General features: G+C 41.5%; 2 protein-coding genes across 2 annotated transcripts; both read right to left on the bottom strand.

Moving 5' to 3' along the window:
* Positions 1 to 10037: 10037 nt before the first annotated feature.
* LOC146552996 (uncharacterized) lies at positions 10038 to 12138 on the bottom strand. Its single transcript, XM_085255588.1, has 2 exons — positions 11881 to 12138; positions 10038 to 11178 (listed from the first exon to the last, which is right to left on the bottom strand). Exons 1-2 carry the CDS (start codon positions 12128 to 12130, stop codon positions 10334 to 10336), a joined length of 1095 nt encoding a protein of 364 aa, XP_085111714.1. The 5' UTR covers positions 12131 to 12138; the 3' UTR covers positions 10038 to 10333.
* Positions 12139 to 14925: 2787 nt separating this feature from the next.
* LOC146552995 (tripartite motif-containing protein 16-like) lies at positions 14926 to 18313 on the bottom strand. The gene is made up of 2 exons (XM_085255526.1): positions 16780 to 18313; positions 14926 to 15062 (listed from the first exon to the last, which is right to left on the bottom strand). Exons 1-2 carry the CDS (start codon positions 18311 to 18313, stop codon positions 14926 to 14928), a joined length of 1671 nt encoding a protein of 556 aa, XP_085111652.1.
* Between the last annotated feature and the right edge of the window lie 6746 nt (positions 18314 to 25059).

Here is a 25059-nt window from a genome sequence, read left to right as displayed (position 1 = left end):
CCTTCTGGCCGAACGTGGCATGTTGGTATTGAACTGCTGAGGTGGTTCTGGGCACTCTCGAACCCAATGTCCAGTCTGACCACAGTTGAAACACACAGTACCTGGCACGTACGGACCTCTAAGCGCACCCCTTTGTCTACCCATGCCGCCGCCTCCTCCCCGTTGACCACCACGTGAACCCCAATTTCCTCTACCGACCCCACGGCCACCCCAATTTGTGCCTCGCGCGGGTCCCGGTGTGTCTACTGGCAATGCATTAGGATCAACATCAGTCCCCATTTGCTGGAAACCTTGAGCTACCATTACTTTTGCTAGTTTTTCATCCTTTTTCTTGTCATTTGCCTTTCCCCTCATTTCACCCAGCTGTAATTTCAACAATTGCTCTTTCATGTTATCTGTCTCCTCAGTTTTAGCCATAACCTCATCATGAGCTGTCTGCAGGCGATGCACCAGATGTTTCTCCCACACGTGAGACTCCGCCCCCTCCATGTCGGGATTATCAGTCATGGCCACTCTGACCCTTTCGGGCACACCTTTTAACACAGCGTCTCTAAACCACAATTGTTGCATCCCCTCTCTACCAGGATGCTGGCCAGTGTTAAGGGCCCATGTGGCTTTAGCCTGTTCTATGTACTTCCTTGGAGTTTGATCAGGCTTCCACAACAACTTCAAAATCTTAGCAGCATTTGGAGTGGGATATTTTTCACGTAATGCATGAGATATTTCATTCACAACACGGCAGAACGGGGTGCTATCAACCATCAATGCTGTACCTGCTATTTTTTCTATGTCATCCAGTGCTGTGCCTTTGACACATCTGGCCACCACAGCTCTGAAATCACCTAGGGCCAGTTGAACACCTGTTGTTGCTCTGTCAAACTCTCTCAACCACCCCGCACCTCCGTCCGTAATAGGAGGTAATAACTCAGTCAATGCAGTTACATCTCCCACCCCGTATGGTTTGTATTTCATGTGACCCCCAGCGGTCACCACCAGGGGGAATGTCCCCGGCAGAGACAAAGTGTCCCTATCTTCCTGGCTCCGACGCGTCATGGGGTGTGGTTTGTTTGCAGGTTTGGGCTTGACTACTCTGCCTCTTCCTGATTTTTCTCTAGCTCCGGCCCCGGCCCTCTAGCTCCGGCCCTGCATCTAATTTCTGCTTTTCCCAGACACTTACTGGCGTATTATCATCCAGTGTGCCGGATAACCAGCCCTCGTATGCGTCCCCATCGGGCCCGCACACCTCACCTTTCTCAACCTGTGGTGCAACAACTACTCCACTACCTGCCTCATCATCAGAAATTTGATGACGCTGCTCTAGAGTTATTATAGCTGTTTCAAGCAGCCGCACAGCCCGCTCTTCTTCAGTCTCTACCTGCTGGGGAGACTGTTTCATGGGCGGTGACTGCACTCCGCCACAAGCTCCCTCCTCATTAACAAAAGTGGAGCTTTGCTTTATTCTTTCACTCTTCGGGGCTGGAGTAGGTCGTTTGGGCTCTTTAGATATATCACAATCCACATAACCTCCTGTCACTTCTAAAACTTGGCCATTCTCACCAGAGAGACAGCCCTGCTCCACCCTCAGCACAGGGTAAAGGGGGGCGGGGGCCTGATAGGGAGGGGGAAAACCAGTGAGCGATGACTTCACCGGAGAAGCCGGCAGCATCAGCTTCTCAGGCTCCTCCCTTCTCTCCCTCATCCAGTGCTCCACCCCCTGGCATGTCACAGCCCACCTCGTTACACGGGCTTTCTCCTCCTGAATTTCCTGCAACTTTTTCCCGAGTTTCCGCCTGCTCCAGAAAGAGGCCTCCTCTAACTGTGTACTAATCTCCTGCTCTTCTTCCTGGAGCTTCTGTGCTATTCCCAGAAGCAATTTTGCCAACGAACCTCTTGTTTCTCCTCTCACTCCTTCCTTATCACACAACTTTTTAACTTTCGCTGCCACAGCTGCAGCCTTTGATTTTTTCTCACCCACGCTGCCAGGTCGCATGACCCTCAGCGCCCGCAACAACTCCTTCACCTGCTCATCAACAGTTTTCCACTCACCCTGCATCACTCCTTTTTCTATGTCAGATTTAAGACCCGACATATTCACACCACCACACACTTCTCACCCTCTCTCTCCTTTTTTTTTTTATAATACTTTTTAAATGTTTACACCACAGAGTAATACACCCAATTATGCCCGTCTATCTCTATGTGGCTCCAAATTCCCTCTTTATTCTAATTTCACACTCGTCAGGGGACAGGCACACAACAATTTTAACCACTGAAACGAGGAATTTTAACCTTTTTATTTCTTAACTAATCTAGACTCAACCTTTGTTCGCAAAATGTGTCTTGTTCTAGTCTGGAATAAATGTGAACCCGCGATTACGCTGCGGTCCCAGTGTTATTCCGTAGCTATGCGGGGGCCCTCACCTCCTCAAGTCACCACCTCGGCACCCGGACGCCGCCGGTCCTGGCCGCGCGTCCACGAACAGGAGGGTCGCCACTCCTAGGGCAAAATTATTTCCACAGGTACACTAGGCATCAACCTTTGATCCTAAAATGTGTCTTTGCTCTAATGTCCTCCTAATCAAACACATCAACCGTCACTGTCACTGTGTTCACGCTTCACACTTCACACAAAAAACACACTCAGAGCGCGCCTCACTCACACTCAAAACAACACCTAGAGCGCGCTTTACACACAAGACAGCACCCAGAGCGCGCTTCGCAGCTTCGCACACACTCTCACTCAGAGCGCGCCTTCACACACACACACAACACTTTTCTTCAGCGGGAATTTTACACAGAAACCTCTGAGCTCAACTATTAGATCTTCTTAAAGCACACTGCACCATAGACCAAAATACCCCTTTCTCTGCGCTTATGACCGCCACAACGGGGCAAAGTCGCATCATAAAAGTGATGCTTGCATCCCCGAAGTTATACCTGACATCATAAACCAGGTTTTGCTCTATGTACTTAAAATTTTACTTTGTATTATGACCGCAGCCCTTAAAACTCGACTGACGCCACAAACCACCGTCAAACCTCTATCCAATGTACTAAAACTAGCACCAACCACTACTGCACTTCACGGCCGCACCACCGGAACACGGCCGTATCATAAACCAAACCTACGGACGTGTTTCGCTCTCGCGTTGCCAGCGTTCAACTGCACCGTGAAGCCAGCATCTGCTTTTCCTTAAATCAACTTCTATTTCATAGCCGGCAAAAGCCAGGACGTCACTGACACCATAAACAAAATAAACAAACCTCGACTTCAATGTACTGGACTAATGGCCGCGTCTTCAGAAGAAATTCTAACGTATTATTGCTACAGAAGCCAGTATTAGACAAAATTAAATGTGGAAGGTAAAGTGGCTGCAACTAGCTCAACGTAGTGTCTTATTAGTTTCTCGGTAGAAGCAGTTTATTTAACACACTGGAATTCAGCCTCAACTTATGTTGTTAGTATCTTGCGCCAAAAACCAGACACCGACAAATTTACTGTGAAAATACATGTGACTCAGCGAACAGATTAATTTGGAAAGCCCAATATGCACATTTGGTATAATACAACAGGCTGTGCTTACCTTTTTGTTGTTAGACCGGTCTTCCGTTCGCCTCGCCCCACTTCCTCAGCACACCAAAGATCCGGGTCACACGGCACCAAGTTGTTGAAATCTCCCAATTCTTTGAATCTTTGGGCTGAAGGAAGGACAATACTCGGTGTATAAATGCTCAATCAACAATCATTTATTTCCATACAATTCAACAGTCAGAGCATTACAGCGTCCGGACGGGAGAGATGCCTGCAGAGGTTCGACAGCATGTCTCAAAATGGTAGCAACTTTCACAGACTTTTATAGCTAGTCACAGCCCCCCTCTTTGTCATAAAAGCTGCATCTTCACATGTTTTTCTAATTCTTAGCGAGCCTGGCTCCTGACCTTGCCTCCCTGTCTTTCTGTGTGAAGCAGGAAGGGGGGTAAGGAATGTGGTTTTATCTCTTCTGCCCAGACACCTAGTCTCCCTCTTACAGCCTTCTTCACATGATTCAGCAATAAAACATCTCAAGAAAACAGTGTCAGACATTCACAGCTGATCAAGGATACAGAGTAATGCACACTTTGTCTAATGAACTACAAATGATTATGTTTCTTTTATTCAAGAGTATAATAGAGACTAAACTACATACATAGCACACCATTAGAACTAAAGGATAATATATGGCCTACAGCTGTTAAGCTAATTTACTACATTGACTACTGGTCATAAAATGGCATATGTTTAACTACTAGTCTCAACAAGACTTTTCACCTCTCATCACCTCTCATCCGAGAAGCTTCTTCAGTTCTAAGATCAAATGGTGGGGAGTCCCAGATTTAAAACTAGTGGGAGTATCCCCCCACAGAGGGACAAAAGGACCCCCTGATGATCCTCTAATCGCCTGAGCCAAGGTATGAAAGCCAAGGTGGCTTGCCTGTTCCATTTGCCCATTAGTTTGAGATGGAAACTGGATGGTAAGCTGACTTGAGCCCCTAGTTCCTTGCAAAACTCTCTCCAAACCCAGAACGTGAACACATGCTGTGTAAGAATCTGGCTGGTGTTCAGAGCTGATGGGAGCTTAGGCAGAGCAATGAAATGCACAGCTTTGGAGAACCGATCGATGATGGTCAGAATAACTGTTACCTGAGGATGGTGGGAGACCAGTGATGAAGTCCAGTGCGATATGAGACCAGGGGCATCTAGGAACGGGCGAAGGAGGCCAGCAGGAGGTGAAACCTAAACTGGAAAAAACTAACACAACACAGAACTGAAACCTAAAATGGAGATGCAGGGAGACGACACAGAATGATGCAGGAAAAAACACAGATGAACCGGCGAGGAGCACACGAGGACACATAGTATAAATACACACAGGGGGAGACATGGAATGGCAAAGACACAGCTGATCCTAATTGACTACACGAGACAGGGGAAATGTGAACACTAGGTTTAGTTTAAACTAAACTTTAGGAACAAAAAAGTAAGAATCAACAGAATTAAACAAAGAACCAACAGCACAGGAAAGTTTAATCTTCATGAAAAACACATGCAGTGACTTCAACGTCCACAATAACACAATGTGTTTGGGCTTATGTGTGTCAGTTTCCAGCTTTAATCTTATGTAACAAGACCTCTTTATAGGTCAATAGAGGAATGAAGTCATTGTTGAACTACAGCTTGTGTGTGTGTCACCTCCACAACCTACAACAATGAAATATGATCTTTGAGTAGTGATATGGGAGTAAAATATACCATACTGATGTGAATAGGAGGTCATCTTTTCCCTCGGCTGTTAGGGTACCTGGGCCGTTGACCCAGTGTTTTGTGTTTGTGGTTTTTTGAGTCTTGTTTAATCATTATTCTGTTCTCTGTGTATCTTATGTTTCCTAGTTATCAGAATCAGAATACTTTATTAATCCTTCAGGATTAATAAAGTATTCTGATTTACTTTATTAAATCAGAATTCAAGGGCTTACGCTCTTGAATTTATTCAGTATTTGTTGTTTAGGTTGTCTTGGTTAGTATTTGGTCCCGTTCATGTCTTTGTCTCGTGTCTTCTCTCGTCCCTTGCTCTCTGTCCTTTTTGCTCTGCTGCAAACAGAAGCAGAGAAAACTGGAGCTTCTGGTCTTGGCCAGATCTCTTTTGAAAAAGACATTTCAAAGTCAATGAGACTTTTTACCAGATAAATAAATAAAGAATATAAAAGTCTTCTACTTTATGATGGAAATGTTCTTTCTGGCTCAAAATGACATCATTTATCTGAATCTGTAGAAGAAGAAACAATCTTGGAAAGTCACTTTACTCTGTGTCTCACTGGATGTTCAACGTTTTTAACAAAAGAGAAAAAGAGAAGCATTCTTTGATTTTAGTCTGTTAGCCCACAAGCTGAGTTTTTATCAGAGTCCTGCATGAGTCAGTGTTATTTCACTGAGACTGTCATGATCCAAGCCGCCAGGAACACACAGGCACAAATGTAATCTTCAAAAAAATGGGTTTTATTATACCCCAAAAAGGACAAAATGATTACAAAAATTCAAAATAACAAAAAATAAAGTTTGTAAGAACCAAGTGGGCCCATAAAAGAGGTTACCTTAACAGACCGCTACTCAAAAATCACTTAACAAAAACATAACTCAAACTGAACTGCCCAAATGAGAAACAGCTCCAGTTATATAGCAAATGAATAAACCATTATATAAACCAAAGGTGAAAACTAAAGGGATAACAGATAACCATCATTCAAGAAGAACCCCATTCCCCCTGCATGATCACAATAGATGGTCCAGTCCACTTTATTGGCTTCTGCATTTAAACCAGCTCCACCCTCAGCCTCCTCTTTCAGCCAAACCAGGAAGGACTGGAGCGGAGGTCAGGTAACTGAGAAAGAGCAGAAATATAATCAATATAACATACCTATATAAAATAACAAACAATGCAAAGCAAAGTCTATGCTAGTGATGGGCAGATGAAGCTTCGTGAAGCACTGAAGCTTTTCATCCAATTGGTTCACCCCAGCGCAAAGCTTCTTGAAGCTTCATTTGCTCTAGCAGGACACCTACTGGACATAAAAATAATAGCTGGCATGAATTTGAAGAGTGTGGCCTTTTGCACACAGCCTGTAAATGTCAACAACAAAAGGAGTGTGTAAAACATGTATATTGTAGTGATGGCAGTATACTGTGTATATTTATAGTGGCAGTATGGAAAATGATTATTTGGAAATGCTTAAAATGCAAATGATCATTTACTGTGAGGTGAGGTGTGGTTGGGGTGTGGACAGTGGTTGTGCGGTTGTAACGTTGAGGTATGGACAGCTACACAGTCCTGCCTGTTCACATTTTATTCTGTAAAAACTAAATTTTCACTGCTTTTATGACCTTTTTAGTGGGGAGAACATAGCTAGGATTTAATGATTTAACACATCTTTTGAATCCTTTGTCCTCCACAATGCTAACTGGCTGGGAGTCCTCAATCACCATGCTGACCAGGTCTTCATCTATTTGAGATTGTTCTCCTGAGGAAAGACAATAAAGATAAAGCACAAATATAAATATCACACATGTAACTTATTACAGTTGTATAATATTGTTATATCATTTAGTAACATTACTGCATGCTATATTATCATGGCATTTGATGGCTCACCTGGTCTTGCTCCACAATCGGTGTTCCCCTTATTCTCATGCAAAGCTCTGTAGTGCCTAAGCATGGATGAGGTGTTGTTGTTATATCCCAGCTCCCTGGCACATAGCAAACACTTCACCTTGTACAAAAGTCAAGACAGCTTAACATAAATTGTATTGCAGCATCAGTATCATGAAAATACATCTTCTGTAGAAATTTACATACCTTGTTGGGAGGAATAAAATCACAATGTTCCCACACAGGGGAGGACATCCTCCTCTTCTTAGCTGGCTCCATTCTCTCCTGACTTTCTCTCCTCACTCTCATAAACCTCCAAACTGTCTCCAAACTCTCACTAACCGCAACTCTCCATCAAACACCTACATTTTGAATGAAGTCTGAGGGCTTTATATCGCTGTCATATCTCGCGGCAAAGTTCGAACCACTTCATGAACCAGTCACGTGGTACAGCCGGGCAGCGAGGCTTCGGACGTCATCATTTTCAGCTCCTCCCATAAATGAAGCAAGCCTCGATACGCGCATCGCGGAAACGCCCCCTCAATTACCCGACACACGCTCCGAAGCCTCGATACAGAACGTCACACCACTACAGGTAACCTCAAAACGTCAAATTAGTTAACTTATGATCACAGAAACTTTAAAGCATAACGTAAACATAAGACAAAAGACCAAATGAATATTACTAAGTGTCTCAGTTGTGTGGTTGCATGCACCCATCACAGTGACCATCACAGTTTTACACACCTGTTCTGTATGACTTTGTCTCAGGTTTGCGGTGATATCCAGCACTCTGAGCTGATGGCAGATCTGGTCAGTCCACAGTAGCTTCAACCACTAAATTATCTCTAACACATCACCAAACCAAAGTCTTCCTGCTAAGAGTACATCAAAGGTGAAAAGCGAGCCTAGAATGTCATCATTTCTGCTCTCCTCTTTCTTCTTCTTCTACTTCTGGACCGCACACATCTGTCGCTGCCCTACTCAGGTCGATCTAATGAAAATCAGCCAGAAATAATAATCAGAAATCCAAATGTAGAATTTATAGTTCCCCATTGATGCAATTTGGTTATTAAATTTAAGAAGCAGTCTGTAATGCTCACCCCAGCATAGTTGAAGCAGATCATCAAAGCATGCTGAACACTTTCTACCATTCCACATGTGCATTTTCTATCCAGGTACTCAACAGCACCAAACCATAATTGTGAATCCATGGCTTTGATCTGGTGAAAATCACCCTACCCCTACTGTTCATCTTTACACACAACAGATGGTGTTTCTGTATCTTAATATATGACTGAATGAAAAGTAATGACAACCGTTATTTTCAATCTTCCATTGCTTCTACCTGTTGTTTCTCTGTATTATTGTCGGATCTTTACCTTCGAATAAAGTGCCTTCAATATAAACTGCCTCGAGGTAACTTGTTGTAATTTGGTGTTTTATTAAGAAAATTGAACTATTGTGGCAGAAAAGTTGGATGCAAACCAAGACTAAAAGTCCTCAGGCAGGAGTCATAGCTGGGCTTTAGCATCTGGGTCACCCACTTTACCCAGGGAGCTAAACCAGCATCTCCAACAGGTGATTTGTTTGTCTGGCAGTTTCAGGCTGGGAAAGCTTGTTAAACTTTAACAAAACATTATTTGGCACCAACGTGAATGATTTGGGTCATGTTTATCACGTCTGAGTCAGGGAGCAAAGGTCACCTCCTTTATACAGGATTTCACCTTATGCCAACAGGGGAAAAAATCACGAGTTCTTAAACAAGCTGTAGGTCATGTTACTACACACATTTCAATATGTAAGCATTTCATCATGTTTTAGAGTCTCAGAGTTATTTCAGCCTCATCTTCACATATTTTCACAAATATTCACATTATCTCCGAGATCCAGTTGTGAAATTTTTTCCCTCAGTGTAACCGATTGCAACACAACAAATGACTGACCAGTGATTAGTGTTTTACAGTGATTACGACAGACAGCCTGTTTCTGCCACTGCTGCCAAGCATTTGCTCTTTTCAGCTTGTTCAATTGTGGAGGTTTTTACATTCTTTACCTTACAATATAAAGCACCTTGAGGCAACTGTTGTTTTTTGGCACTATATATAAATATAAATGAATTGAACTGGTAGCAACTTTATGAATGAGAAAATGAAAACAAGTGTCAGTCAGCTGGTTCATGTCCAGCAGGTGGGGAGGAATCAGTGAGTCTGTTACTCCAGTTACTTACTCAGAGGTAAAGTTAAAGAAAACGAGTTTCCTTCATCGCACTAAACCTGCCCACTAAACATGACCCTGAATGAACCCATATGTAAAGGACTGTAGGTTTTAAGCAGGCTCAGGTAATGGCAACACAATAGATGAGGAAAGTGGGGGAACTCTGACGACATCTAGTGGACATCTTGAAGATGACGGGTCTGAACAGAGAGCAATGCAGGTCTGTGGAGAAGATTGCAGCACACTGTGAAATATGAACTATGAATAATATCTACATCTGTAATGATGTAATCAAAATAGGCTCCATGTAGTTCAAGTTCTGTTACTGTACTTATGAAGCAAACTGCACACACAGAGTTGGCAAACATTGAGTTTACTTGCATTTAGGCAAAATGATATAAACACTTATCATGAGCCAATATAGCACATTTAACTGCTTTTATTTAGCAGGGATTACACAATACACAAAATTAGTCACAAACATTTTTAATCAAATCTTGCAACATGTTGCTAAGAAGAACCAGGACAACCAGGTCAAAGCCATACTGAAGTATAACCTTCATTAACATAAATCACAAAGAAAACATATTTAAATAAAAATTGTATACTTGTCTTGAACTTTTTTAAATCTTTATTCCTGTGTATCAAAACTTATTTATTGGCTGATAAAAAGGAATCACATCATGGTTGTTACAAGGAACAAGTGATGAAAAACTCATTTTCATGTTTGTTTTCTTCTATACTGAAGAAGAAATACAAGTTTCTGTGGTAAATATTAAAAGAGCATCCATGTTCAATAAATATTTGTGTCACCTTTAAAGACCAATAAAAAAAATATCAAACTTAGAGAAACATAAAGTCAGGGCTGGAACAAACAACATAGAGTGCCCTTCACTGCTGTGGACAGGAAATGTACCGTGACTTGGAGCATGAGGTCATTTTCTACCTCGGGTGCTGCAGTGATTTGGTTTGTCACTCAGGTGGATCCTTAGATGAAAATTCAGTCCTGATTTCCAACTGAATCTTTCCCCACAGGAGCTACAAATATATGGTTTCTCACCTGTGTGGATCCTTCTGTGACTTTTCATAGTCGACAAGTCTCTAAACTCTTTCCTACAGACGTTGCAAGAATACGCTTTCTCACCGGTGTGGATTCTCAAATGAGTTTCTAGTCCTGATTTCTTACCAAATCTTTTCCCACATGTGCTACAGAAATACGGCTTCTCGCCTGTGTGGATTCTCACGTGACTTTCAAATCCGGATTTCCAAATGAATCTTTTCCCACAGGTGCTACAAGAATGTGGCTTCTCACTTGTGTGAACTCTCATGTGTCTCGTCAGGTTGGATTTACACTGAAAAGTTTTTCCACAAGTGTCACAGCTTACAGATTTTTTACTTGTATCAGTTTCACTCCGAGACTTATCTGTTCGGTTTTTGTGACGTCTCCTTTTCTTCAGCTCCGCATTTCTAGTTGATCCCGAGTCCACATGCTGGTTTTCTTCCTGTTCCTCAAGCTCTGGTTCAGGAAAGTTAAGAGCAAGGAGCTGGTCATCGTTTGGTTCTGATTCACTGAGGTCACTTTCCTCAAAACTAGAAGTCACCATAAAACTATTGATCTCCTGCTTCAGTACAATCTCCTCCAGCTCCTGACTGGTGCAGAGTTCCTCCTGTTCCTCTTTAATCTGTGGAGGATCTGGGTCCTCCTGGTCCAGACTTGAGTTCCTCTCCTGCTGATTGGCGACAAACTCCTCCTCCTTACAGGCAGTTTGCTGGTGGAGGTCTAAACGAACAATAAAAAAAATGTAATTATAGAAAAACACTTCTGAGAAGATAAAGTTTTAGTTAAAGTCTGTAATGAGGGCATGTTGCTCACATTTGCAGGTGAAATTAAAAGTGTGTAAAAATGAAGTTATTTGTGCACTCTGATGCAAATGAGAACTTGAGTTCTGACATTTTTCAGCAACATTAAGAGTAAAAAAAACCTTTCAAACAAAAAAGAACTCACTTATTACTGACTGACTGATGATCTATTTTGGAGTTGATCTCGAAACTGATCTACATCTTGATATTTTTCAAAATAATCTTCACTATTGGGGGTGGCTGTAGCTCAGGCGGTAGAGCAGATCATCTACTGATCGGTTCGATTCCCGGCTTCACCTAGTCTGCATTTCAAATATCCTTGGGCAAGATACTAACTCCAAGTTGCCTCAAGTTGCTCTTTGATCTGTGGAATGTGTGTCTGAATGTTGGTAGAAAGCACTAAGAAAAATGTGCTTGTGCGAATGGGAGTGAGTGGGTGAATGCACAAGTTTTGTAAAGCGCTTTGAGTGCTCAAGATTGAGTAGAAAAGCGCTATATAAGAACCAGTCCATTTAAAACTCCCTGTCATGTTTTCACGAATACACATTAAATAGATCTGACTGATACAAACTGTAGGTTTAATATTAATGTTAACACTTCAGAAAAGCCATTACAGTTTTACCGCTGGTCTGTAAATCTTTCTCAGGTTTCCAGATGTTATGCAGCTGTCTGAGCCGCTCTTCCCCGCTCCAGACGACGATGCCTTCATCCTCGTGTTTCACTACAAGCTGTTCTCCCTCTTGACTGATGCAGAGTTCCTCCTGTTCCTCTTTGATCTGTGGGGGATCTGTGTCCTCCTGGTCCAGATTGAAGTTCCTCTCCTGCTTCCAGACCTGCTGGCCAGCCAGATCTTCCTCCTCCTTACACTTCATGTTGATGTGGGACTTGAGGAACAAAGTAAAAAGAAAAAGATTAGACAGGTAAAGGTGCAGCCTCAGTCAGCAGGGCTGTACACTGTGAGCATGTTGCTCACATATGTGAGAGAGGTTTGTACAAATGTTTCAGAAGCACCATGTGACTCCCTCTCTTTGTTGGAAAGTCTTATTAATTCACTTTATAACTATTACTTTGAAGATAAATTTCTACCATCACAAAAATATTATGACCTCTTTAAAAACAAACAACGGCAACTACATGACTTAAATTCCATGTTTAGATGAAGGTAATGGTCAATGCCTTTTGACAGGGGAAAAACCTCCACACAGAAGAATCTTACTTGGCTGAATCATAAATTATTCACCATGATTAAAACTGCAGATGAGCAATAATCTGCATTTTATTTTAGCCAAAGAGGAATGTTTCTGTTTGTCTGTGATCTGACTTTTTCTGCTGGGTCCAAATTTCATTTTATCCTGTGTAAGTTTGTTTCTCTTCCTGTTAACTAGCAAAGTCAAAATCACCTTGATTCATTTAACTTTAATTCAATTATAAATGTAATCATTTTATTGAACAATTCATTTCATTTCAATGAAAAACAATTACTTAAAAGAAAGAGATTAAGTTGGAGAGAGACATGTGGCCATCTTTTAGTGAGTTAGACCCTGATTAAGGGGTATTTTTAAAAGTAAAGCCCATCTCTCAAAGTCCCTGCCGGCCTGCCTCCACCTCGGGAAGTCTGTGGGTGCAGACGGAGGTGAGGAGCACCACAGGCGGCAGAGAACTGTCTGTAGCCCCGGAGTGAGGCGTCGTGAACCGAAGCAGACAGCGAACTGTGGCACAGTGCAGAAAACCGAAGCTTTCCCTCCCTGTTTGGTTTTGATGTGTCTCATGAAAGTCTATTGTTAAAAGTTGACCTTTAAAAAAAACGGACGCACTTGTTTGATTAGCTGCTCTCTGATTTTAGCCTGTTAGCTTACAGACTGAGCTCAGATCGTTCCTGTGTTAGTTCATTGAGAACATCACAGTTTTACATACCTGCTGCGTGACTTCATCTCGGGTCTCCGGCTGATATACAGCAGTCTGAGCCAGTGGCGGATCTCATCATCCTGGACGACTGTTTTTAATGTTTTTAACCACGGAGATTTCTTCTGCATCATCAGTCTCTCATTGTTAAACTCTCCCAGAAACTGAAGACAGTTGTGCCATTTCCGCGCTTCTTGTTCTTCTATTGAGTAGACGGCAGACTACACATGTCCAAGGGTAATACTGTCCTCCTCAGGCCATTGGCATCAAGTCAAAGCCTTAAAGTCTGGTACTTTGCGCATGGTCATTTTTTACGAACAGCAGAATCACAAGACAAAGCGTGCCAATGTTTATACTTTTCACTGTGACTGCCAAATAGATGAAAAAGTAGATGTTAAAAAACAACTTATAGTTTTGTCATTGGGCTGGTAGAAAGCTATGAGTTTCTGTCCCTTTGTCTGACCTTAGAGACTTATTTTAAAAGGAAACATTACAATCCTTTAAAGCAAGTATTTTCACCTCTGTTCCCCCCTCTGTACTTAGCTTTTTTGTTGTCATGTCAGTAATTGTCCAGTTGATGGCTCCCTTGGATCACAAGCCTGTCTCATGAGTCCAAGTGAATATATTCTTAATAAACAGCTTTGAAGAATTTGTGACCAACTTTGTTTAATTCGGAACATCATCCTCATGAGTCAAACTCACTCTTGGATCTACAAAATATTTAACAAAAACAAACATCACTGAATCATAAGGTATTTGCTCCAACTCTTAGTCCAGAAACACATGAGTGAACTAGATCAGCTGCTCCTCCAGTTCAGCTGTGGATTTATATCATTATTTATATTTGTAAAGTGGATATGCAGTTTTTCAGTACTAATATAAGCATTTTATATCATTGCTTTATTGACAGATGTTTGGTGTTCAAGGTCAGGCATCAGTTTGAAAAAAACAAACAAACACACTGAGTTGAACTTGAACTTCCTACTGACAAAAACTAAAATTGGTGCAAAAATAACCAGAAACATATAAGAAGCATCCTGGAGGTGCTGCAGACAAGATAGGACCAATAACATGTCAACAGGAAATCCTTTTTACTAATTTGTTTATTTCTTTTTAGATTTTTACTCTCCATTTTAAGCCATGATGTTTGCTGATACTGTGTTCCTACTGTTTGTTCTCATTAATAGTTCTGTTTTTAACATTCTGTGCTGAAGCTGGAGGAAATGTTTCTACAGTGTCAGATGATACAGCTCCAAACTAAATAAGTGACTAACTAACGATGCTTTAATACACTTTACTATAAATTATGATATAGTGCACTTTCTTAAAATTTCTTATTGCTCTGTAATTAATTGTTTTCTTTATAAATGTACAAATGAGAATAAAATCTGTGTGATAAAGGAAGGTCTGTAGACTTCTCTGTTAAGATCAGTGAAGAGAAACAACAACATACAAATACCTAAGAAAAATATTCAGTAAACATTTAGAAGATAGAGAAGTTTATGTTGTCATGTGGAGAAATTTTTCAAATAAAAATATCCATAAGCATTGATAGTCTCCATGGCTGAACAGACACAGGAAAGAGCTCCACCTATAAAACGTAAAAACATCAAGACAACATGTTGAAGATGTCGAGGTACTGCCCATAATGTTTGACTGACATCTGATTTATGTGCAGCACATAAATACCACAATAATGATGGAGAGAAACTAAAAGGGAACTAAAATACAGATTTAAACTTACAACAATATGAAAGACTTCAGTCTATTTCACTTTAATCAACTCAGCAGTGGCTCCATAATAGTAAAGCATCAGTCCAGCATAGAGCGGCTGAGTGAATGTGGTCTGGACTCTGTGGAGGAGAGTCATGGTTTCAGAGACGCTGTAGAAGGACAAAATACCTGCTCTGTGATCCAGGTACACTCACATTAAACCCATAGCATATACTTATCAGCTTGTCAGTGACCCTCTTCAGACCACTCCTATTAGAAGTGTATCACCCCAGGATAAAAGTCATAACAGCTTTGTATTGTTTTGCAGTGATTTTTCTCATTGACAAAAGGACCCAAACAAAGGCAGAAAAGTACCACAGTGCAACAGAATCACTGGATTCCTCCTCAGAGAAGGGATCAAGGGTTCATATTATTCCTTTAATTTCTTCCTTGTTATAAATAAAACTCAAAAATAAACCTTGCTTACATTTTAATATATTTTTTAAAGGAAAGTAGCCAAATTTAAAGAAGTTCTACATGGATGGAAGATCACCATTTCTCAGGATCTCAGCTTTCTTCAGAAAAGGGGCCTTCTCATCTCTTTTTGTCTACAAACTAAATGTTGGTTGATGTAGACACGCAGGTACTCCTCCACCACATCAACATCCTGTATCAGGATAGACAGAGATCTTTTAGCTGTCCTCGTCCTTCTGAAGTTGATTCCTGTCTCTCTGACCTGATCCACATTCAGAAGTAGATGATTTCTCCCAGAGCACTCCACAAAATTATCCACTAGTGCTCTGTACTTTAGTTGTGTACTTTAGCAAAGCTAAAAACATATTCATGAATTTAGAAAATGACATCTTTCTGTTGAACCCAAATGGTGAAATAGATAATCTTTGCACAAAAATATCACCCAGTGTCTATCTAGTCATAAAATGGGCAAAAGTCAAAAGAGTAAAGTCTACATACACTGCAACCAAATAAAATGATATTTTTTTCTTTCAGATGTTAGTGTTTACTCATCTGGATTCTGTCTATAAAACACTGTGACGCTAAAGTACAAAAGTACAGAAGTACAGAAGTACAGAAGTACAGAAGTACCAACCCATTCTGAAGTTTAATCTTTATTGAAAACTGTCAAAATACAAAAATGTTCCCAAGACTGAAATATTTAAATGTATTTATTTAAACACAAACTTCATATCATTGGTTTCCAGTAGCCTTTAATCCTGTCAATGAATTATTTTTAGTCACAAGGAGAACAAAATAAATCGTGTAATTAAAAAGCAAACAAATGACAATCTCCACTTTTTATCTTAAAGCAAATGTTTTTAGTTAAGAAAGGTAAAAGAGTTTAAAATAACATTAAAAATAACAAAAATAAAATGTTAATGCAGAGAATTGTGACTGAAGCACATCAGTCCCAATTCTAATGACTAATCAGTCTGCTGTCATTGTGGAGGAAAGGTGTGTTATAGAGGTGTTACAAACACAACACACAGTGTTCCACTCCTGTAAAGGTGGAAGGGGCCATCCCCCCCCAAAGAGCTGCACATTTTTCTTCCACAGTGGTGACATTAACACAAAATCTCTCCCAACAGACATAAACACATTCCAACTGCTATTTGTGAAAAAAAAAACTTGCTGCACTAGATTTATACTGGATCATTTTTGCCAAAATGTCATACACAAACAAAAAGACTCAAAAATTTAAAATTAATACCAACCTCACCCTTGCAGCTGATAATTATCTCCATTTATTTCAGTTTGCAGAATTCAACACTTGTTCCAAACACAAACCATCCACTAAGATAAACTCCAGCATAGAGCGGCTGAGTGAATGTGGTCTGGACTCTGTGGAGGAGAGTCATGGTTTCAGAGACGCTGTAGAAGGACAAAATACCTGCTCTGTGATCCAGGTACACTCCTACTCTGGAGGAACGAGGACCTGAGACAGGAGTTTGGATGTTGTTGTACCAAAATGTATAACTAGTTTTCAAACAATCTAATGCCCAAGATTTATAATTTCGTCCAAATCTACATTCATTCCCCTCTCTGTTGATATTTTTGTATGTCACTGCTACATCAACTCCTATCCCATTCCACTCCATCTCCCAGTAACAACGTCCAGTCAGACTTTCTCTACTCAGGACCTGCTCATATCCAGTGAATCTGTCTGGATGATGAGAATAAGGCTGATCCTGAAAAATAAATGTTGATTTTCTGTGTCCTTCTGATAATACAAGATTTTTGTGTACTGTGTTTGGATCAAATGTGATTTCACATGAATATTTTAAGAATTCAGCTCTGGTCTTTGGCTCTGCTGGTGGATCCGACAGTAAAACATCCACTTCAGTGACTGTCAGTGAGATGTTTGTCCGTTCCTCTCTCAGAATGTCCTGTAGTTTATCTCTGACCTCTGACACAGCTGCTGTCACATCCTCAAAGTAGCTCAGAGGACGGATATTGATGCTGGATGAGTCTGTAGACTCACTGAGTGCTGACAGTGAGGGGTAGTTGTGTAGAAACTGGATGTGATCCTCTGTGTGTGAGAGCTGCTTCAGCTCAGCATCTTTCCTCTTCAGCTCAGTGATCTCCTGCTCCAGCTTCTCCTGAAGCTCTTTGACTCGACTCACTTCAGTTTCCTGCTGGGATCTGATCTGCTGCTTCACATCAGAGCTTCTTTTCTGGATGAGATGGATCAGCTCAGTGAAGATCTTCTCACTGTGCTCCACTGTTTGATCAGCAGACTGATTGATGGCCTCCACCTCCTGTTGAAGCAGCTTCACATCTTTCTCTCTGTCCTGGATTCTCTGCTGGATGTTTTGTTGACTCACCTCCAGCTCTCTCTGCCTCTCAGTCCTTTCTGCTGCAGCTGAGACTGTGTCGTGGCCTTTATGTTCATCCACAGAGCAGAGATAACAGATACTCTGCTGATCAGTACGGCAGAACATCTTCATCACCTCATCATGACGAGAGCAGATGTTCTCCTGGAGCTTCTTGGAGGGCTCCACCAGCTTGTGTTTCTTTAATGGAGCCACATCATAATGAGGCTGAAGGTGTTTCTCACAGTAAGATGCCAGACAGACTAAACAGGACTTGAAGGCTTTCATTTTTCTTCCAGTGCAGACATCACAGGCCACATCTTCAGGTCCAGCATAGCAGTGATCAGCAGGAGCAGCTTGGAGTCCAGTCTTCTTCAGCTCCTCCACTAAAACTGCTAACATGGTGCTTTTCACCAGGACAGGCCTCGCTGTGAAAGTCTGTCTGCACTGAGGGCAGCTGTAGATTTTCTTCTTTTCCTCTTCATCCCAGAAGCTTTCAATACACTTCATGCAGTAGCTGTGTCCACAGGGAAGAGTCACCGGATCCTTCAGTAGATCCAAACAGATCGAACAAGAGGTTTCTCGATCCAGCTGAACTCCTTTCTGCGCCATTTCTCCTCTCAGTGTCAGTGACTGTGTGACTTTCACTTCCTTATTATAGAAACTGGTCTGACCTCTGATCTGAACAACATGTGTTGCTGCTGTGAATGGGGCCTGCCAGCTCTAACACATGTTGGTTACACCCATCTTCATAATGTAGATCTAAAGGGGAGGGAACACAGAACGATATGGACAGACAGGAGGTGCTGAGCTAGAGAGCAGGAAGAAGAGGAAGGGTTTTCATGCTGTGATTCATTCCAGAAAGCAGGAAGAGGCTCTGTGTTTAATTGTTTTTTGTTCAAACCTTTAACTAAATAATATAAATGTCAATAACTGGATGCCTCTCTATTCTTTTTGTTAATCTGCTAAATGAATAGTTTGTTTCTTTTAACAATTCAAATAGCAGAAATGAACAGCTGACAGCTTGTCAGACTCAGACTGTAAACCATAGAGACAGTTTATATATACATTTAGTCAGGGCAGTGCAGAGATGTTTAAAGGGGCGGGTGCTCACAGTTAAAAAGGGCACATAGAAGCAGGCTGAAGAACAACAACCCACATTCATCAAGAATCTAATATGGAATCACATCACACTACATCACTGTCATCAGGTGGGCACAATGCAAAGCAAACGTAGCCCATTTTTTACCTGATGGGGTACAATGTTGCTGTTTGGGGGGTTGCTTCTGCTCTTGCTGCTGATAGTGCTGAGGGTTAGGGCACCTAGAACCTGTTAGATCAGTGAGGGGAGACGCCCTGGCAGAGAAATGAGGGATAAATCTGTGGTAGAACCCTGCCATGCCAAGAAATGATCTAAGTTGTTTCCTTGTCTGTGGCAAACTGCAGGATTCAATGGCGCTGATTTTGCTCACTTGTGGTTTTATCACCCCATTACCTATGACAAATCCCAGGTATTCAGTTTCAGCCTTGGCAAAAACACATTTTGCCGAATTAGCAGTCAGCCCAGCTTCTCTGAGACGCTCTAGTACCTTTTCTAGATGTTTGAGGTGCTCCTCCCAGGTTTGGCTGTAAATCACAATATCGTCCAGATATGCTGCCGCGAACTCTGACAAACCACACAGTACCCGATCCATCAGCCTCTGAAAGGTTGCAGGGGCTCCATGCAAACCAAAAGGCAGGACTGTGAATTGGAATAGCCCCCATGGTGTCCGGAAGGCAGTCAGTTCCCTTGAGCGCTGAGTAAGTGGCACCTGCCAATAGCCTTTGCAGAGATCTAGAGTCGTCAGGTACTGGGCTTTCCCAAGTCGCTCAATCAGATCATCAACCCTAGGTGTAGGGTATGAATCGAACTTTGAGATGGCATTCAAGTACTTGAAATCAATACAAAACCGCAGGCTACTATCCTTCTTTGGGACCAAAACCACTGGGTTGCACCACTCGCTCTTAGATGGTTCAATGATCCCTAGAGACAACATTAAATCCACCTCCTTCCTCAAAGATGTTAACAGCCGCTCTGGAATCCTATAACTCATACGTCTCACAGACGCTCCATCCTTTAATATAATGTCATGTTCAATAACATCCGTCCCCCCAGGATTCTCCTGAAACACCCCAGAGCTGCATAACTCTTTCACCTGAAGCTGTTTTTCTTCTTGTTCCAGGAAAAATGATTCTATGTTTCTTTACCTTCTTTTAAATGTGCAAGCATGCCCTTTTGTCTATGGTTAGATTAATTTAGAATTATCTTTTTAGACTTTCTCAGCAAAGACATACTGTTTTGGGACATATTGTTTTAGATTGTTTTATCTCTCCCAGCTCTCTGCTGACGAGACTAGCGCCACATATGGAGTTGTTTATTTTATTTGTTTTGTATTTTCTTATCCTGTTCTCACTGTCTTTCCTATAAAAAGTGCCCAGCCTCTGTACACGTTGTGAGTTGTTCTGAACAGCTTACCCGTGTGCACGTTAAAGCATAAAAAGTGATCTTGTCTCATTGTGTCTTTATTTCTCCTGGGTCTTTTACAGAGTTTTCCCCCGACACTTCTTGGTCCTTCGGAGCCGGAGCGCCTCCATCGTGTCCCATCTCCGTGACCAGTCCACGTTGTTCGTCTGTCGACAGCCCACACACTAGGTGTGTGGTCAAAGACCAAGGGCGTTAAATTCGAGTCTTGGCCAACGTTCTAGAAAGCGACCCACGGTGGTGGGGCCCGATCGAGGTGGACCAGACCCGGCGACACTGACCAGGTAGATACAGACACACTGACACAATTTTGCGTAAAAGCGTATTTTAAATTCAGGAAATTTTAAATTCAGGGAGTTTTGAATTCAGGGAATTTAAAATAGCGAAAGTAGCTCGTCGACTGGAAGCTCCCCACCTCTGTGGGTTAGGTTTAAAGTAGCTCGTCGGCTGGTAGCTTGGAGCTCGTCGACTGGAAGCTCCCCACTCTTGTGGGTTAGGTTTGGAGCTCTGGGTAGCTCCCCCAGCTGGGTCTAGACAGGGTCTAGGGAATAAGTAGCTCGTCTACAGAAAGACTGGCAGCTCCCCTTATGATAAGGGTTCCGATCGCGCGAATAGGTGTGAATGTGAATGTGTGTGTGTGTATTGTTTTAATTAACGGAGCAAGCTGAATTTTCACGGTCCAATAAGAGACTGAGCTGCTCCTACTGTGTTTTTCTTTTACTGCTATTCACTGACGTGCTGGTGAGTTGAGAGAACGGTCGAGTTCCGTCTCGTAAAGTTCACACCGCTTTTGGAAATAGTCCGAAAGTAGAAGGGCGTGTGAGCAACCACTCTCGTCTCTAATACCAGCGAAGGTGATAGCAGCTGTATCGTGTATATATTACTTAAACAAAAATAAGTAAATACATAAGATGGGTAATCAAGCAAGTGAAATTAAAACTCATTCCTGCTGACGAGCAGTGGTGAGAAAAGAAAAGTCCAGACGCCGGACAAAAACACAGAGATTTAAGAAAACAAAATATAAACAGTCAGAAGACCAGAACTCAACTGCCAGTTTAGTAAAACCAGAAGACGAGACACTGTGCAGTGTCCACAATCCTTTTAGTAAACCATCACTCATTCCTGCAGCCGCATGTGCAGCAACACCCATATCAGGAAGAACATAATAATCCCTTATTAAGTGAAAACTAGAGATCAAAGCAGTTTGAGGTAGTTTAAAAGGGTTGAAAACAGACCCCACTGAGTAGATATAAATATAAAAAGTACGAAATAAAGATGAACAAAGGGAAAGTTACAGTAGAAATTATCTTTAGAGTATTTGAAATTAATAATAGCAAGGATAACAACCTGTAAAGTGATATTAACAATGAAACACAGTTGGCATGATGACCATGCCCAGCATGTATAAAATGAATATAAAGCAAATAATTCACACGAAAATATTTTAATAAAATAAATAAGGTATATTAAGGCTGTGTCATTGTTCAGCCAAGGACAGTGTGTGAAAAGGTAACTGTCTCCACCTTGGGAAAAGGATGATTCTGCAGGTCATCTGAAGCCCTTGATGGATACAAAATAAAATATAAATAATATATTATAATAGAACTGCCTGGTCCGCCATGCAACAGAGAGAACAAATGTGACCGCAGATTGGATGAATTCTAAATTATCTGTTTGCTGAATAAGATGATCCTAACTAACAAATTGGCTCAGTAGTAGTATAATGGTACACACTAATAAAATATTATAATATGCTATTGCTGTTATATAAGACAAAGAGGATAATATTAACAATGACAGAATATTAATATGAAGAGGCACCTTAATCGGTTATGATGTGAGGTGGATAATTGTTAAGCAGTAGTCTGCATCAAGCTTAAGGTTTGCTGAAACTCAGTGTAATGACATGTGAGATGAAGACAATACGGAGAATAACTAAACTAATGAAGTGCATAGAGGCACTTGACCAGCTTGAAACTTATCATTCTAGAATGACACATTGCTGAGATATAGAGCACACCTATAATAACAACCAATAAGCAAAACCCTGTAGACAACAGCTACAACTACAGGATTGAGAAGCTGAATTAAATATGTAGACACTGCTAAGCTGATGAGCATGTTACACATTTTCTTTTCTTTTTATTTATTTGTTTCTTTTAGAGCAGAAGCTGCTGTAACACACCCAAAGAAAGACTCTAGGTCTGACCAACCGTCTCAGTCGTGGGCAAAAAGATGTCAGTCAATAACATTCTAAAAGATAATTTATTGACGAAAAATATATCAAGAGATAAAAGATAAAACAGTCCAGTGTCCCACTTATGAATTGTATAAAAACACACAGTCCCAAGGCCAGAGCCAGCTATGCCACACGGCCAAGTTGCACTCCACATGTTGCCTTTAACAGGGTTAGAAGTTGTCCTTGGAGACCCACCACCCTGCAAGCATATAGTCAGTGGTCACTCAAGCCTCTGCAACCCAGCTGCCTTTAGGCTGTGGCATATAATAGGCCCTGGACTGCACAGAGAGACAAAACGACACACTTAATATAAAATTCATAGGGCAAAACCCATCCATCCCAAACATACCTGATTTCATCACATTACATACCTGCACAGAGAGACAAAACGACACAGCAGTGTTTGTAGTGTGGGCTATAAGTAGACCAGTGTATCAGTGCAATCAAGTACACCTGCCTCTAATTAGTCCAACCCCATTCCAGCCATTGGCTCACCAAAAATGTGACAACCACAAAACCACTCCCAACCCAGTGCAACTTCACACAATAATATGGAGCTGAATTAACACAGGCACATTAGTCTACCATGTTACAAGCTGCATGCTATTAAAAGCCAACATATGCAGACTTCTGCCTTGTTCGGGTGGCAGCATTTTTCTTTTTTTCTTTTGTGTCCTGACACGTTTATGTTTTTTGTTTTTGTTTGATTATTTTGTTGGTTTTGGAAACGAATTTAAACGAACTTGTGACCATACTTGAGAATCACAGTGACACATAGTGATTAGGCATATGATTGAAAAATGCCTAGGTTTAGAGCTGTGAGCTATGAGCTGTGAGCAATGCAAAGTTAAATATATATATATTTGTATAAATGGGAAACAACCCTAACTTGAAAGTTTGAAATGTGTGAGATCCATGAATTGTTTGAAGAACTAGAAATTATCTAAAACTGCCTTAAGTGAAAATGTAGAGTTGCATCTATTCTCCCAAACAAAAACAAAAAAAAAAAAAAAAAAGGAGAAGAAGCATTCTGTAACTTCAAAATAAGGCTGACGTGTTGACAACAGACTAAAACACTAATTCGCAGGTGGCTATCAGGAACAGAGAGGCGAGCAAAGTCACAAACACCAAGGCTGCAGACAGCCATGCAGAAACAGCAGATAACATAGAGACAACGCCTGCTAGAACCGTGGAGAGGAAGGTCACTTCACACGAGATTGTAGGAGTAAGCCACAGAGAAATAATGCAAAACAGTTTTGAGGCAGCCACTTAAACTGACAGTTTTCAAAGGACAAATTAGTTGTAAAGTCAGCTTCAGGCCACACAACTGTACAACAATTAACTGCCCCTTTAGAACTAGTACATACAGCAAGTGGCCGCAGGTGCTTTATTAAATGCATATATGACCCGTCGTGTCCAGTAAATTTGCTAGGTAGAGACGCTCTGACAAAACTTAAGATAGCAGTCATGCCATTCTTTTCTGGTATTACACCTGAGTGCATGCTAAATGACACCCGCCACATCCACTTTCCAGAAACCGACCGAGTATCACAACATTCTGAGATTTAAACAAACCCCAGGCCCAGATCCACCTTATGATCAGCAAGTGTGGAAGCTAGGAGAACAGCATTTGACCTTACAGCACAGGCCTAAATTGTGTAGGTTACGCAGTAACCACAGATAGTAAAATAATAGAAGCAAAACCCCTTTCTTCTTCATGTTCTGCACAGAGCGCTGAGCTGATAGCTGTGATTTGCGCATGTGAAATACACAAAGATAAACAAATAACCATTTATATAGACAGCCAGTATGTTTTCTCTGCTGTGCATCATTTTGCAAAAAATCTGGAAAACCAGAGGAATGATTACACCAACCGGAAAACCAGTTCAGCATGCCAACCTCTTACAACGCCTCTTTCATTGCTACAGGCAATAACTTTGCTGACAGAGCAGCAAAACAGGCGGCACAAAAGACAAACATCACATTGATGGCAGTGAACACACATCAGATTCCACTGGATGTGTTGAAAAATGAACAAAAGCAGCAAGCACAGCAGAGCAGGCAAAATGGCTAAAACACGGTGCAGTTCTGACAAACGACTTAATGATGTGTTATGGCAAGCCAGTGTTGCCAAAATTCCTCCACAAAATGGCGGCATTAGTGACTCATGGCTGTACGCATTTGTCAACGGGGGGACTGACCAGTATTGTCAACTCTCATTTCTACACTGTAAATTCTACACTGTAAATTTTGAAACCTCAGCAAAACAATTTGTCAGAACGTGCATGACGTGTCAAAAATATAATGCTCAGGGAAACCTGAGACCACACAATCCATATGGACTTTATTGAGCTAAATGAATGCCAAGGGTAAAAATACACCCTAGTGGTTATAGATGTATTCTCAAAGTGGCCAGAAATCTACCCAGTGAAAAAGGCAGATACAATTTCAGTAGCAAAATGTATGTCTAAGTTGTAGGAAAATAAAGAGATGATTGTAAATGACGAAGAATGTAATGATGTCTATCAAGTGTCTTGCAGATCACAGCCCGGTGACTGGGTTCTGATCAAAGTGCTCCAAAGGAAAAACTGGAGCTTG

This window comes from Mchenga conophoros, linkage group LG18 (genome assembly GCF_057382185.1).
Source record: "Mchenga conophoros isolate Kocher_MC1m ecotype Shallow Benthic linkage group LG18, M_conophoros_male_GT1.1, whole genome shotgun sequence".
Taxonomy (NCBI): domain Eukaryota; kingdom Metazoa; phylum Chordata; class Actinopteri; order Cichliformes; family Cichlidae; genus Mchenga; species Mchenga conophoros.
This window is presented reverse-complemented; position numbering and strand designations above follow the sequence as displayed.

Coding starts and splice junctions, on each gene's coding strand:
- LOC146552996 (XM_085255588.1), bottom strand. CDS start 12,130: ATGAAGTGTAAGGAGGAGGAAGATCTGGCTGGCCAGCAGGTCTGGAAG. Junction 11,179..11,880: donor GAAAGATTTACAGACCAGCG/GTAAAACTGTAA, acceptor TTGTTCGTTTAG/ACCTCCACCAGCAAACTGCC.
- LOC146552995 (XM_085255526.1), bottom strand. CDS start 18,313: ATGGCGCAGAAAGGAGTTCAGCTGGATCGAGAAACCTCTTGTTCGATC. Junction 15,063..16,779: donor GTACCTGGATCACAGAGCAG/GTATTTTGTCCT, acceptor ATCACAGAGCAG/GTATTTTGTCCTTCTACAGC.